Below are 13,480 nucleotides of genomic sequence, written 5' to 3'. Positions count from 1 at the left end.
CAGAAACAGTCCCAGGACTGCCAAAGGCAACGAGATAACATGGTGGCAAGTCCTTCTTCCCTCTATGGCTGCATATTTGGCCTATAGGCAAGGGCCACCATGAGGTTACAAATCCTGCCTCTTATATTCTTTCCCATTAATTGAGATGCTGGGATATAATCAAGTGTCTTCTCCATGAGACTCCAAATGTCTGATATTCCTGCCCAATGTTCACAGAAGACACCATAAAGAGCATTTGCCAGCCTTGAAGACAATTATTTTCCATTTCTGCCTTAGATTCTAAATCATTCTGTATCTTAAAAAAAAATCATGCCACTTACTTCTGCAGCCAATTGCTGTTTTCTTATCAAATATTCTTCTTTATCTTTTGACATCAACTCCTCTGTCTCTTGCAGATGTACTTTATGCAATTCTGTTTCTTTTCTATCCTCTTTGATTTTGGTACAGATATCATTTATGTTAACTGTGGTAGTGGCTTTTTGTTCCATCAGCTGGTTGAGTGCTAGGACAATCTCTGTATGCCGCTTCGACATCTCTTCTTGCTTTTCACTAGGGAAGAAAGAATCCTTCCCAGCATAAAAAGGAGGGCACTTAGAGAAGAAATTTAAAGAGTGTTTGATGAGATGAACCCTTTTGAAGAGGAAAAATGTAATGGATACTTATTTTCTAGCTGTGTTTGTGATTATCTTAATTTAGTTGATACAAGGACAAAAGGAAACACAAAACAAATGTCAACCTAGCAATTGTTCATCTGCTGCAAAAGTGTCATATGGGTTCCCTTTACCCCATCGATTGCCATGTAGTAACTACAGGATATTTTGGATTAAAGTATAAAGTGATTCAAAGGTAGTTTTGAACAGGTGAATGGGATCTGGCCAGATGAATGTTTTCATATGCATCGGTCTTAATCAATCAACCTGAGATATGTCATTAAGCCAAAAAAAAAAGATAACCATCCCATCATATCTCCAAGACACTCTGAGGTAGGCCCAAGAGAAAGATAGTCTTCCTCTGAACAGAAACAATAGGAGAAGGAGGAAGAGTCCATCTTTACTGTCTCAAAGATGCTTGAGACCTCAGTCCAACCCTCCTCCCATCTCTGTCAGGTCTGAGGACCAAGGGAGTCTTCAATCTCACATGCTGGCCTCCTCCATCCACAGGAGACCTTATGTCAGGAAAAACATCTGACAGTAAAAGATATGAAAAGGGGATCATTAGTTCATTTCTCTAGTTTACTTTTTAAAAACTCCTGAAACATAAAGATCTTTTACTTTTTCCAGTCCCTGAGGTTAAGGACTTTAACTCAGGGTGGCGGGGTCGCGGGGGTGTTTGAAGCCTCAGGAAAATGGAAGCAGGCTGTTGGGGCTGTTGATAGATTTATTTTTTATAGAAGTCAAACTCTACAGAAATGCAATAAAAAGAAGCCTAGGAAAGAGGCTCCAAGAGGAGGTCAGAGAGTAGATGCTTTGTGGGTCTAGCCCAGGAAGCCTCCTAGAAATGGATCAGCCCCAGAATTGAGGAGCCTCACGAAAGCAAAGCAAGTTAAAAAACAAACAAACAAACACCAACAACAACAACAACAAAAAAAAAACCTAACTAGGTGGGTTGTGGTGTGTTGAGAAGAGAGCACTCATAAAACACAACCTGGGACCTAACAAAACCACATCCAAACAGCTGCCCTTTTTTCCAGCTTTTCAGGACCATCTGAGAAAGGAGATATACTTATCACCTGTCAGAGCTTGTGGGAACCTTGAGATGCATCTTTCTTTGAAAAGTAGATGCCTCAAGTGATTGTAGCAACTTCCTTCTCTGTAATTGGCCTTTCCATAAAGATTTGGCTACAGCAATGACTCTCCAGTGTGGTTAGGATCAGTAGCATCAGCATAACCTGGGAACTTGTAAGGAATGCAGACTCTTGCCCCCACCCTGCCACCACAACCCACTACATACCAGTAATCTGTGTTTTAACAAGTCCTCTGGGTGATTTGATGCTCTTTCAAGTTTGAGAATCATAGGAATATAGGGGTATGATGTTGCTGACCAGTTGATAAGAATATCCAGCCTGGCAGTGTTTCTCTGGTTATTGGCTTAGAGAGTCTACTACATAGAGTTGTCTCTGGTTAGCCTGCACCACGAATAACACTGCATTGTGAATCCCTAACAGGGTTAGAATATTCAGTATTCCTCAGATTTATGTAAGTATGAACATTCTTTCTCATGGAGCATCTCTCAGGACAGGTATTTTGAGGGCCTGGTTTGGGAAGTGTGTTCCTGGGCCTTGAGGTCTCCACTGTTTTGATATCTTGTGCACCAAGCAACCTTCTGATTATTTTAGCTTCCCAAGGAGACTTTTTCCCCTATGGTGAGAGTTCTTTGAACATTTCTCATGCTGGTAAAACATTCTGATATTTATGCATTAGTCTTGCAAATTTTCTCCCATAAATGAGTTATTCCTTGAGGGTTTTGTTTTGTTTTCCTTCTAGAATGTGTTTCTTTCTCTGTGAGCTCGGAGTCTAGAGTTGTGATTTCCACTTCACAGATGGAATGAATAAGGTCCATGAGGTGAAGAGCTGGTCTGAGGCAACACAGCTCAGGAATAAAGAAAAGGAACTGACAGGTGTCAGATCCCAAGCTGAGAGCTTCAGGTAACTACAGGTGTTGTAACAGATAAATTATAGAATCTTTTTGGGAACCAACCCCATTCTTAAGCCCTCCAGTAGGTTATAAGTATGACTAAATGTCTTTAAGAACTAAACTAGATACAATAAATCTGGTTTGATGTTATTACATTATAATCCCCACAAGAGTTTCTGCTTTGGAAGGAGTTGTGGTTATAAACTTAATTCTGTGAAAATGGCGACTTAGCTATTCTGTGCCTTTACCTTCCTTTGGAGGTGGCATTTGAGGTCGTGTGTGATTTATAAGCAAACTATAGTTGCTGCTAGGAAGCTGGATGGCCCCTGCAGTGGCCCGGGTCTTCCAGTCTCCAGCTTTCCTGCCTAGGATTGGGTCATTCCCTATGACTGATCTGCACCTCTTAACTTGCCCTGCCCCAGTTCAGATCAGAGAACAAACCCCTTGGGACAATTTTCTCATTTAAGCTCCGGACTTCCACTCCCTGAAGTACTGAATTAAAAGATACTTACCCCAGAGCTTTATTAATTTCTGTCAGATCAATTATTCTCTTCTTTAAACACTCTATTTCATTATCTGTCTTGAGAATTCTCATGTTTATTTGATGTATCTCAGCACGATTTAATTTGCGAGCACCTATGACACATTCTTAAAAGTGGAAATGTTATTAATTAAATTAGTTGCCAAACAGCATGCTTGTAGATACCACAGTTTCAAACTGTGAACAAAATTGTCTTCATTTGAAAAATTCTTTTAATTATGTCAGGCACCTGTTACCATTTTGGTCCCTCTCCATCTTACCTATTTTTATTTCTCTGGTTTGTGCTGCTGCTATGGTGATCAGCTTTCTATTGCTCTGAAAACTTCTGAAAGCAGCAGTCTGACAGTACCTGATTCCTGCAGTCCCATGTACTTCCCACCTCCTACTGGGACATCCTGTCTTCTCTAGTATGGACTTTCTATGGATAGCCACACCCATGTATAAACCAGAAATGCAGCAGATATGGCAAATATTAAATCAATGATGGACAGGAGTCAGGGCATAAATCTTTCCATCTTTTCTACCCTCCTCTTTAGATTGAATTCCCTAGGAAGTAATAGTGCAAAAACCATTGCCTCAGACTCTGTTTGCTGAGGAATCAATGTATTAAAGAACTAATTATTCATAAACAAATGACAAATCAACATACTTCTTAAGACTCCAAAGGATTAGCCAGTGTTTGACAGATTAAGGGTCACATATGTGAATTTTTGAACAATATTGTTTTGAAAGATGCTGGAATACCCATTGTTATACAAAAGTTGTGGCACCTCTCCTAAGAAAGCTAGGCTAATTTTTTTCTAGCCCCCCATGTCCACCCCCAGAGTACTAGTTAAATTGCTCATTATAGCAGAGCTTCTCAAATATGCATATCCGTCATCTGGGAATCTTGCTAAATACAGTTTCTAATGCTACAGCATGGGTTTGAGGTGAGTTCAGAGACTGCATTTTCTAACAAGTTTCCAGATACTGTTAACCTGTTGGATGAAAGACCACACACTTTGAACAGTATGACTTTATGACATAAAATCAATTATTAAATTTTCTTGGTTTTAAATTTAGATATTTTTTTCCTTCTAAACTATTTTTTCTGTAAGTGAATATGGAAGATAAAGAAAGGCAAACAAAGAAAATTAAGCAAAAACACTCTAAATTTTGCCTTTGGTGCATATTCTTCTACGTCTTATTATTTCTCTGCACATAAACTTTTGTATTTTCCCTGTCAAACTAAACTAATATCAAGCATATTGTTTTATAACCTACACTATCATTCAAGGTCTCTTTAGGAGATAGAAATATTACAATAAATTGAATAAAGTAAGTTTATTATAAAGAGCAATTAACTAAAACAGAGGATTAGAGTAATAAGGGAATGAATGTAAGGATTCAAGAGAACGCTAAAGAATTCAGGAATAGCAGGTATGAGCAGTAGTCACCATTCCTAGGGCTGAGATAAAAGGGAACAGCCCCTCCAGCCCTGAAAAGTAGACCTCATTGGAGAGGGCTGTCTCTCACTGAATGGCAAAAAAGTTCATGAAATGCTTAGCTGGTGGAACTTACTAGAACTCCACCCTTGAGTGTTGGAGAACCCATCCATATGGAGGTGCCATGCTTCAGAACTCACTGCAAAATTTCCTAAAGAAGTGCAGGGCAAACTCTTCATGGAGAGGTGCTTCTTGGTTGTTCTTTATCATGAAACTACCCGAAAGGTACATGGGGATACTGCTGGGCTCTCCAGACCAGCTGGGCATTGCAAAACCTTGGCATGCTGAAGCTATTCATGCTCCAAGAATCAAGTTGCCCAAGCCTACCATATTGGATACAGGAAGAGAACCCTATCCTCCTCCACTATTCCTCTAGTACTTTCTACTAGAAAGCTTAACATTGTGCCTGCTAGTTGAGAATCTATAGTGCCTGGTTCCCATACTGTAGAGCAAATAATTGAAGTGTAGATTTGGAATTGAGAGCAACAAGTGATAATTGGAATATCTATTTTTTAAAAAAGATTGTCTTTGAAAAATTTTTAAAATTTATTTATTAGGACCACTCATTTAGGGTGGGTTCCCTGGGAAATGGATTCTATAATTTGTATCTAGAAAATGTATTGAATAGTGCTTTTAGGAGTGTTTCCCCTGGTAAGGTTAAAAAAAAATCAGGGCTGGACAGAAGGGAGGTTGGGAGCTGTGAAGAGTTCTGGAACTGGACGACACTTCAGGGCTGCTCTGCTCTGCGGTGAGGGAGCCAGGGATTGTACCCTCGAAGTGACAGGTCACTGAATGTAGATGGCATCTAGGCAGGAAGTGTAACCTAGGGTGAAGCCTCTCTCTCTGTGTTGTCTAAGGCAATTCCTAGAGAGAAAGTCAGCTAAGATCCTTCATCCACACTCTTGCAGCTGGGGAAATGAAGTTGGGCCTTAACCTTACATTGAATACAGAAATCAGTTTTTTAAAAAATAGATCAAAGACCTCAATTTAGAAGCTAAAACTGTAAAATTCCTATGGGTTGGTATGGATTGTGGTAGAGCACTTGCCTAGTAAGCATGAAGTTTGGGGTCTGATCAATTCCCAGCATTGTAAATCAAAACAAAACAGCAAAAGCAAAACTCTTAGAAGAAAAACAGGGTAAAACTTCAAAAACAGTGTTTTGGGCAATGACTTCTTAGAAACAATGCAAAGGCAACAAAAGAAAAATAAACTAGACTACACCAAAATTAAAAAAAATGTTCATAAAAAGTTACTATTAAGTCGGGCCTGGTGGCACATTCGTATAATCCCAGTGGCTCAAGAGGCTGAGGTAGCAAGATCTCAAGTTCAATGACAGCCTCAGCAAAAGCAAGGTGCTAAGCAATTCAGTGAGACCCTGTCTCTAAATGAAATACAAAATAGGGCTGGGAATTTGGTTTAGTGGCCAAATGCTCCTGAGTTTAATCCTGGTACCAAAAAAAAAAAAAAAAAAAAAAAAAGGCACTATCAAAAGAGTAAAAATGCAATCCATGAAATGGGACAAAAAGTTTGCAAATCATGTGTCTAATATCCAGAATACATAAAGAATTCAATGACAACCACAAACATGGATAGACATTTCTCCAAAAGAGATACACCAATAGCCAATTTGCATATGAAAAAATGTTCAACACCACTAATCATTATGTTATGCTTTGAATATAAGGTGTCCCCTAAAAGCTCACATCTGAGACGATGCAAGGATATTCATTGGTTTCATGATCGTATTCTGAGACTATAACCTAACCAGTGGACTAACCCACTGAATGGATTAACTAAATGGTAACTGTAGGTAGGTAGGCTGTAACTAGAGGAAGTAGGTCACTGGGGGCATCACGTATTTTTTCTCTGGCACCAACTCCCCCCATTTTTCTCTCTCCTTTCTGATTGTCATGTTCTGAACTGCTTTTCTCCACCACAATCTTCCACCATGATGTTCTGTCTCACCTTGGGCCCAGAGCAATGGAGTCAGCTAGATGTGAACTGAACCTCTTAAACCATGAGCTAAAATAAACTTTTTCTTTCTTTCTCTAAGTTGTTCTTGTAGTTGTTTTTTTTTTTTTTTTTTTAATCAGAGTGACAAAAAAGCTGACTAATGCAATTGGGGAAAGGAAAATCAAAACCACAATGGGATACTAATTTATCCTCAAGGGGATGGCTATCATTAAGACACAAAAACCACCCAGAAAATGACAAGTGTAGGCAAGAATGTGGAGAAACTGGAAGCCCCGTACATTGCTGGGGGTCATGTAAAATTGTGCGGCCATGTGGAAAACACGGATGGATCTTCACAAAGTTAGATATAGAATTGCCATACGATTCAGCAATTCAATTTCTGCATGTAAACCCAAAAGACTTGAAAGCAGGGTCCCAAATAGATATTTGTATACCCATGTTCGTAACAGCATTATTCACAACGGCCAAAAAAATAGAAGCAATGAAAGTGTCCATCAGATGATGAATGGATAAACGAAGTTGTGGTGAATCCATACAATGGAGCATTATTTAGCCTTACAAAAGAAGGAAATTCTGATGTGTGCTACAATGTGAGTGAACCTTGAAGAACATTCTGCTGTATGAAATATGATACCATGAAGGTGACATACCTAGAGTTGCCAAAATCAGTTGGAATGGTGGTTTAGGCCAGTCAAGCTGCTTCATTTAATTGGATAAATAGTAAATCAGAATGAACTAATTCATTTATGTTTAGTCTATTTAGAAATGAAATTATGGAAATTAAAGTTTCATTATTTCTGCTTAAAATGTAAGGGAAAATGGTTATGTATTGCACTGTATTCCTGTCAGGTAATCTTTCTAGCTGTACTTATACAAGCAACAGCTATCAGACTCATCCTTTTTAAAGTACTTGGTTCTGTTTTCTTACACACTACATCTCTACAGCAGATAACCTCAAAAGCACCTTCGAGCTCCGTGATCATGTTTTCAGGCAGCATCTCCAGCAGGAAGTAGAGTCTGCTGAGTTCCATGGTTTCTATTTCCAGAAGGTCAATTGTGGACTTTCTCATTTCTTCCTGAAAATTTAAATTATATTTTTTAAAAAGTCAGACACCAAAATAATAAACTAGTCTCCTGAATGATGTTCTACAAATGTTTTCTGGGGCCAATATTTAACTTTCATTAAACATCTTCTGACATTATTTTTATTTGGAATAGAAAGTGCTACAAGAACATATTTTATAATCGGTTTTTAAGATATCATTGCTAATTTATCCTTTAGTTTCTGCTGATTTTCTTCTACTTAGAAATCTATCCTCTTTGTGTATCTGTTTCTTGTGTGCAGTTTCAACCATTCAGAAAGGAAAGAGTCCAACAAGGAGGATAATATTGAGAAAGAAAGCTACTTACTAAAAAAACGAAAATCGCCTACAAAAATATGTTTAGGGATAAAGAGAATAATGGTTCTCTGATTCATATCTCTAAATCCAAACAAATAACCAAGCGAGGTTGGTTGATTGGTTGGTTTAAGGTGGGACTACTTCAAAAAAGTATAAACCATTAAAAATTCAGTTAGTAAAAAAATAGATAAATCACCTTTTAAATAAATGGTCATAATAGCTATAGCTATTAGAATGATCTGAGAAATTGTCATATTTTACAAATTAAAAAAACAGATTACATAATTGTATATATAGCAAGATCACTTTTCTGTACAAAAGTAAGAGTCAAGGTTGAAAGGATATTCCTTATTCCTACCCTAATTATTCTAGGGTAGTGGATCATGGTGATTTTTACTTTCTTCTTTTAATTTTCTATTTTTTTCCCTAAAATTTCCAGAGTATACATGTATTACTATTATAATAGTGAGTATTATTACTTTTAAAAGTGGAGGAATTTAACTCTGTTACTTAAGAGATTTCATGGCTCTGATATTAAATAAATACATACCAGATACTGGAGAAAAACGTAACTAAAAAAGCAAGCAGGAGAAAATGTTCCAGTAGGCCCCTAGTGTAGCAAACACACATGAACTTCAAGTGTCTGCATGGATCTTTTCACTGAGTAGGACTATAAAGTATGACTATGTAGCATGTAAACATTATTATGTATAAACATATAATTATATAAAATATAATGAAATTTTTATCAGCAGTCTGTGGACTCAACCCCATTTTCTACATTTTTAGATGCATGATATATAGTAGATTCTTATCCAATAGTTTTAAATGGAGAGATTGCATCATTTTGACCCCACCAAGAAAGCATCCTAAAAATCATCCAGAGATGACAAACAGACACATGTCAGTGAAACCACCGAAGGAAATCATAAAAACATATCTTTGATACTGGCCAGGTGAGTATAATTAAAAGAGTTTCCATTTTTGTTTTCACTAATAGCACAGTTTACTTCAGTGGGGTAGATATCAATGTTTTGCCAACTTTGAAAATAATTGCATTATAGAAAACTAAGTTAATTGACACCATGCATAGGATTTTCCCAGAGACTCTTTGTTGTTTGGTATTTGCTTGTTGGTTGGCTGGTTTTAAGTAGTGCTTACATCTGGTATCCCAAGTATTTGTCAGGGTGGCACACCCATTAGCTGATCTCTGTTGTCACCTCATTTGCTTTTCCTGATACAATACCATGAACAGCCCTAGAACAGCCCCCATAATTCAGCTCTTTGCACAAATAAAGCAGGCAGCAATCAATACTGGTGTGAATGCTTAGCAAATTGAAATTTTAAAAAACATATATTTTTAACTCAAGGTAAATATTTTTCCTATTCACCTATTTAAGTACCTTGAAACAGAGTTAGTACTAAATTAAAGTTTGATGAATAACTAAGTGGATGATTGAAAAAAATAGCTTTCATAGATAATACAATACCAATTTTTTAACAGCTATAGCAATGTCCTTAAGAAAGATCCTAGCTTCTTCATTGCATTTAAAATAGTCACTTTGCAGAGATTTTCCTGGAAAAAAAAGATTAGAAAATTAAGATTTCTTAATTACATACTGAAATCTGCTATAATCTTACTTAAATCTTTATGATCTGATTCAAACTCTGGATGTTACCTCTATTTCTGAATTTCTATTGTACTTTATATGATTTTCTCTTGTACCTTTTGTTTCCTGTTACATACTATTCTAATTTAGGTATATATTTTGTGCACCTTGAGGACAGACTCCTCCTAATGATCCATATTTGCAAATCTTAATGGTAGAAAGAAGGTGTCTGAATAGAATAGGACAAAAAAGCAATACACATTTATAGGATATAAATGGGATAAAGCTAACATGTCTACAACATAGGTTTGAATAAGAATGGTTTCCTACATATAAATATATACTAAAATTAAAAGAATATATTGCCAGAAACAGAAATTTAATCAACTGTTTCAAAACCCACTATGGTGGCCAGGTGTGGTAGCACACACCTGTAATCCCAAGGACTCAGGAGACTGAGGCAGGAAGATCATGAATTCCAGGCCAGCCTCCAGAACTTAATGAGACACTGTCACAAAATGAAAAAGGGTTGGGGGTGTAGCTTAGTAGAGTACCCTTGGGTTAAATCTCCAGTACCAAAAAACAAACAACAAAAACCAAAAAAAATTATATCATTTTTGCTTCTCTGCCAAAATTTGAGGAATGGAAGGAGATTTTATTTGTAAAACCAGTAGGTGTGAAATAGACATTTCTATTCCTTTTTATTCTTTGATATATTTACTAATATCTCCTTTTCCCTCATACTTTGTAAATAGAAAGCCCCTGAGAAGAGGGGCTTTCTGAAATGTTAGCAAAGAGTAAAAACAAGGTAGATACTGAATGGGAAGAAGGAAGGAAAAGAAACATCAAAGGAAGAGAAGAGAGAAGAGATGAAGCTGTTGAGGTCATATTACATGTGCAAAATCACAGACCTGATCATGGTAGTGTGGGTTCAAACCCAAGCAGTGTGACTCCAGGGCCCAGACTCTCCCTATCTTTCAGAAAAGTGAATAGGAATGTCCTCAGTTCAGGGAACATGGACTCTCTGAACTAAGTTCTCAAGCCAACTGAAAACCTGCGAGTGAATTTGCACACAAGTGTGTGAAAGAAGCACAGACATTACTTATCTCCTTTCTTTTGTTTGTTTTGTGGAGTGAATGAGCACAAGCTTGCTTCTCCTTGGAAATGGGGGCAGCATCTGTGTTATAACACACTCAGAACAAGAAGGCCCCGGGAAATTTTTCCTTATGAAAAGTTTTCTGAGGGTCCAGATACTAGCAGAAAAATTATTTGTCATAGAGTTGAATGAACATGTGAATATCAAAACCAAGCACATAAAAAAATTGAGGTCTAAGCTCAAAGTCATTGACCATGACCTTGAATACATAGGAATAATTTAAGTCTCATTAGTATTAACATTCCTCATGATAATACTTGCCCAAGCCTATTTGATAAAAATTGTTAAACTAGATCCTCGAAGAAGAAAAAAGAAAATTACTTTAAACTAACAGTAACATTTTAACAGAAATCAATGATAATTTTGAAACAATAAAATGATTATGGTGCACCAATGAGATGCTTTGTTGTTTGGCTTAATGGTTTTCACACTGAAAAAGAAATGCCTTTTCTTGGACAAACAAGTTCAATTTTCTAGCTGGAGAAGTCTGTTAACCTGGCTAAGGTCCTTTTTGGTCTGAATCTCCAAAACATTTTTAATCCAATTTTCCTTGCCCAAGACAACAGGCGCTTCTTTAAAACACTTCCTTTCCCTCTTGACTATTAAACTCTCCCGTTTGCCATAGCAAAATGTGAAAGGAGGTTAACTTGCAAAAGAAAAGCAGGAAGAGACAGTTGAAGTAAGGCATAATCTAAAAGCAGATGGATACTCAGGTCATGGGAGTCAGGATTTTTCCCCAGCCACTAAAATGAGCTAGGTCAAAGTCACCCTGTCTGCATCAGAGCATAGAAGTTCCTCACCGCCTCTCCCCCAAGCCTTCAAGGAGAGGAAGAAACCTCTGCATTGGTCAGGGATGCTCGGCCCTGGCCAGGGATCATCCCTGCCACCTACGCGCCATTCCCGAGGGGACTTCGCTCCAGTCACCGGGGACCTCTCACCCACAACAAAGAGTTGCTCTAGCGCAGCAGTCGCGACCGAGGAGCCCAGGGTAGAGGGGAAGGTGCATAACTCCAGGGAGGGGCCGGTGGAGACAGCGACCTTCTTCACCTTCTGGCTGCCGGAACCCAGCTCTGACATCCAAGAGCTCAGGTCCATTTTACCACTTTTGCTGAGAGCCGCCTAGGCCAGAGGACCGTGGTTGCCAGGGCAACGAGGACGCTGAGATCCCCGCGCGCCCCCTCGTGGCCCGCCTGTGGGCTGGGTACCTCCTGGGTTCTCCAAATTTATCGCCAAGAATTAAGAGTTAAGTGAAACTGGAAGGATGACTCCATAGTAAGACACTTTTACTAGTGACCTATGGGACATCCATGCGGTGGAACAACTTAGAAGGCAAGCCACCCTGTAGTTTGGAGCATGGATCCTGGTGGATTTAAATGAGGTCAGCCACTTACCCGTGGAGGGTCTCTTGAGACCGCCTCTCCTCTAGTTTTGTTCTTACCCAGTTCTGAAAGAGTACAGTTGGTAATAGTAGCTCTTCCTTCATAGAATTTTTGTAAAGGTTAAATTACTTGAGATCTTAATGCTATGCCCAACACATGGGGTGTACAAAATCTCTAATTCAATGGTAAAGTAATAACCTGGTAACTTAAACATAATGGGTAGACTTTACAGGTACATACACACACAGAGACACCTTGTGTAAGAATATATTCATTAGTTTCATTTTAATGATCACTTTATTGGTATTTATATATGTCAGACCTCACCAAATCAGAACTTATCATGTCCAATTTATTGTATGTGTTTCAATTATTCCTCAAAGAAATTCTAAAAAAGAAAAAAAAATGCACGTTATTGTTCACTTATAAGGGCCCTTCTCAGCACAACCTTATGAAAATTCTTCCAAATTCTCATGTGTTAGTCAGCTTTGCATAGTTGTAATAAAATACCCAAGATAATCAACTTAAAAAGAGGAAAGATTTATTTTGGCTCACGGTTTCAATACATGGTCAGTTGACTACTTTTGGAGGGCCTGTGGAGAGACAGACAATCACGCATCAAGCTGGCTATGGAGTGAAACTGCTCACCTCGTGGCAGCTATGAAGCAGAGAGAGGGAAGGCAGGGTCACAGTATCCCCTTCAAAGGCACGGTACCAGTGATTAATTTCCTGCCACTAGGTCTCACATCAGAAAGATCCCACCCCATCTCAGTAGTGCTATGGGCTGGGAACCAAACTTTGAAAACAAGGGACATTTCAGATCCAACCACCTCATAATCTAGCCGCTCCTAAACTCATAATTCAGTGAGCAAGACTTATGGTTTCCAAGAAGCTGTCAAGCTTCATGCCATAAGTTGTGGACAGGGCAGAGGACCTCCTGATGCTTCTGAAGTTGTAAAACAAAGAGAAAATTGCTTTGTTCTCATAAGAACCCACTTTTAATTCATTTTCAATTTCAGTCTTCATCAAAGAAATCCACATGTATGCAAATACATATGAAATAGGAAAAACAAGTAACAAGAGAACAGTGTAATAGTCAATCTTTAAAATACATATATGAGTGTGCATATATATATATATATATATATATATATATATATATATATATATTCCTCTCTTTAAAAACACAACACACACACACACACACACACAGAGAGAGAGAGAGAGAGAGAAAATGGCCTGGGAAGAATTGTTTACTAAAATGTTAAGTGCAGTTTTTCCTGGTTAGTGAAAATTATGTGT

At 38.1% G+C, this 13,480-nt stretch overlaps 1 protein-coding gene across 1 annotated transcript in view; it reads right to left on the bottom strand.

Moving 5' to 3' along the window:
* Positions 1–11,894, bottom strand: part of Ccdc175 (coiled-coil domain containing 175) — a 61,680-nt gene extending 49,786 nt beyond the window's left edge. The window contains exons 1-5 of the mRNA XM_027929661.2: positions 11,738–11,894; positions 9,524–9,609; positions 7,598–7,709; positions 3,147–3,282; positions 321–549 (exon numbers count right to left, since the gene is read on the bottom strand). Of these exons, the coding sequence (XP_027785462.2) occupies positions 321–549; positions 3,147–3,282; positions 7,598–7,709; positions 9,524–9,609; positions 11,738–11,894 (720 nt within the window). The remainder of the gene's footprint in view (positions 1–320; positions 550–3,146; positions 3,283–7,597; positions 7,710–9,523; positions 9,610–11,737) is intronic.
* Positions 11,895–13,480: the final 1,586 nt, after the last annotated feature.

Source organism: Marmota flaviventris, chromosome 2 (genome assembly GCF_047511675.1).
Source record: "Marmota flaviventris isolate mMarFla1 chromosome 2, mMarFla1.hap1, whole genome shotgun sequence".
In the NCBI taxonomy this organism is placed as follows: domain Eukaryota; kingdom Metazoa; phylum Chordata; class Mammalia; order Rodentia; family Sciuridae; genus Marmota; species Marmota flaviventris.
The sequence above is the reverse complement of the archived record's forward strand: the minus strand, read 5'-3'. Positions and strand labels throughout refer to the sequence as shown.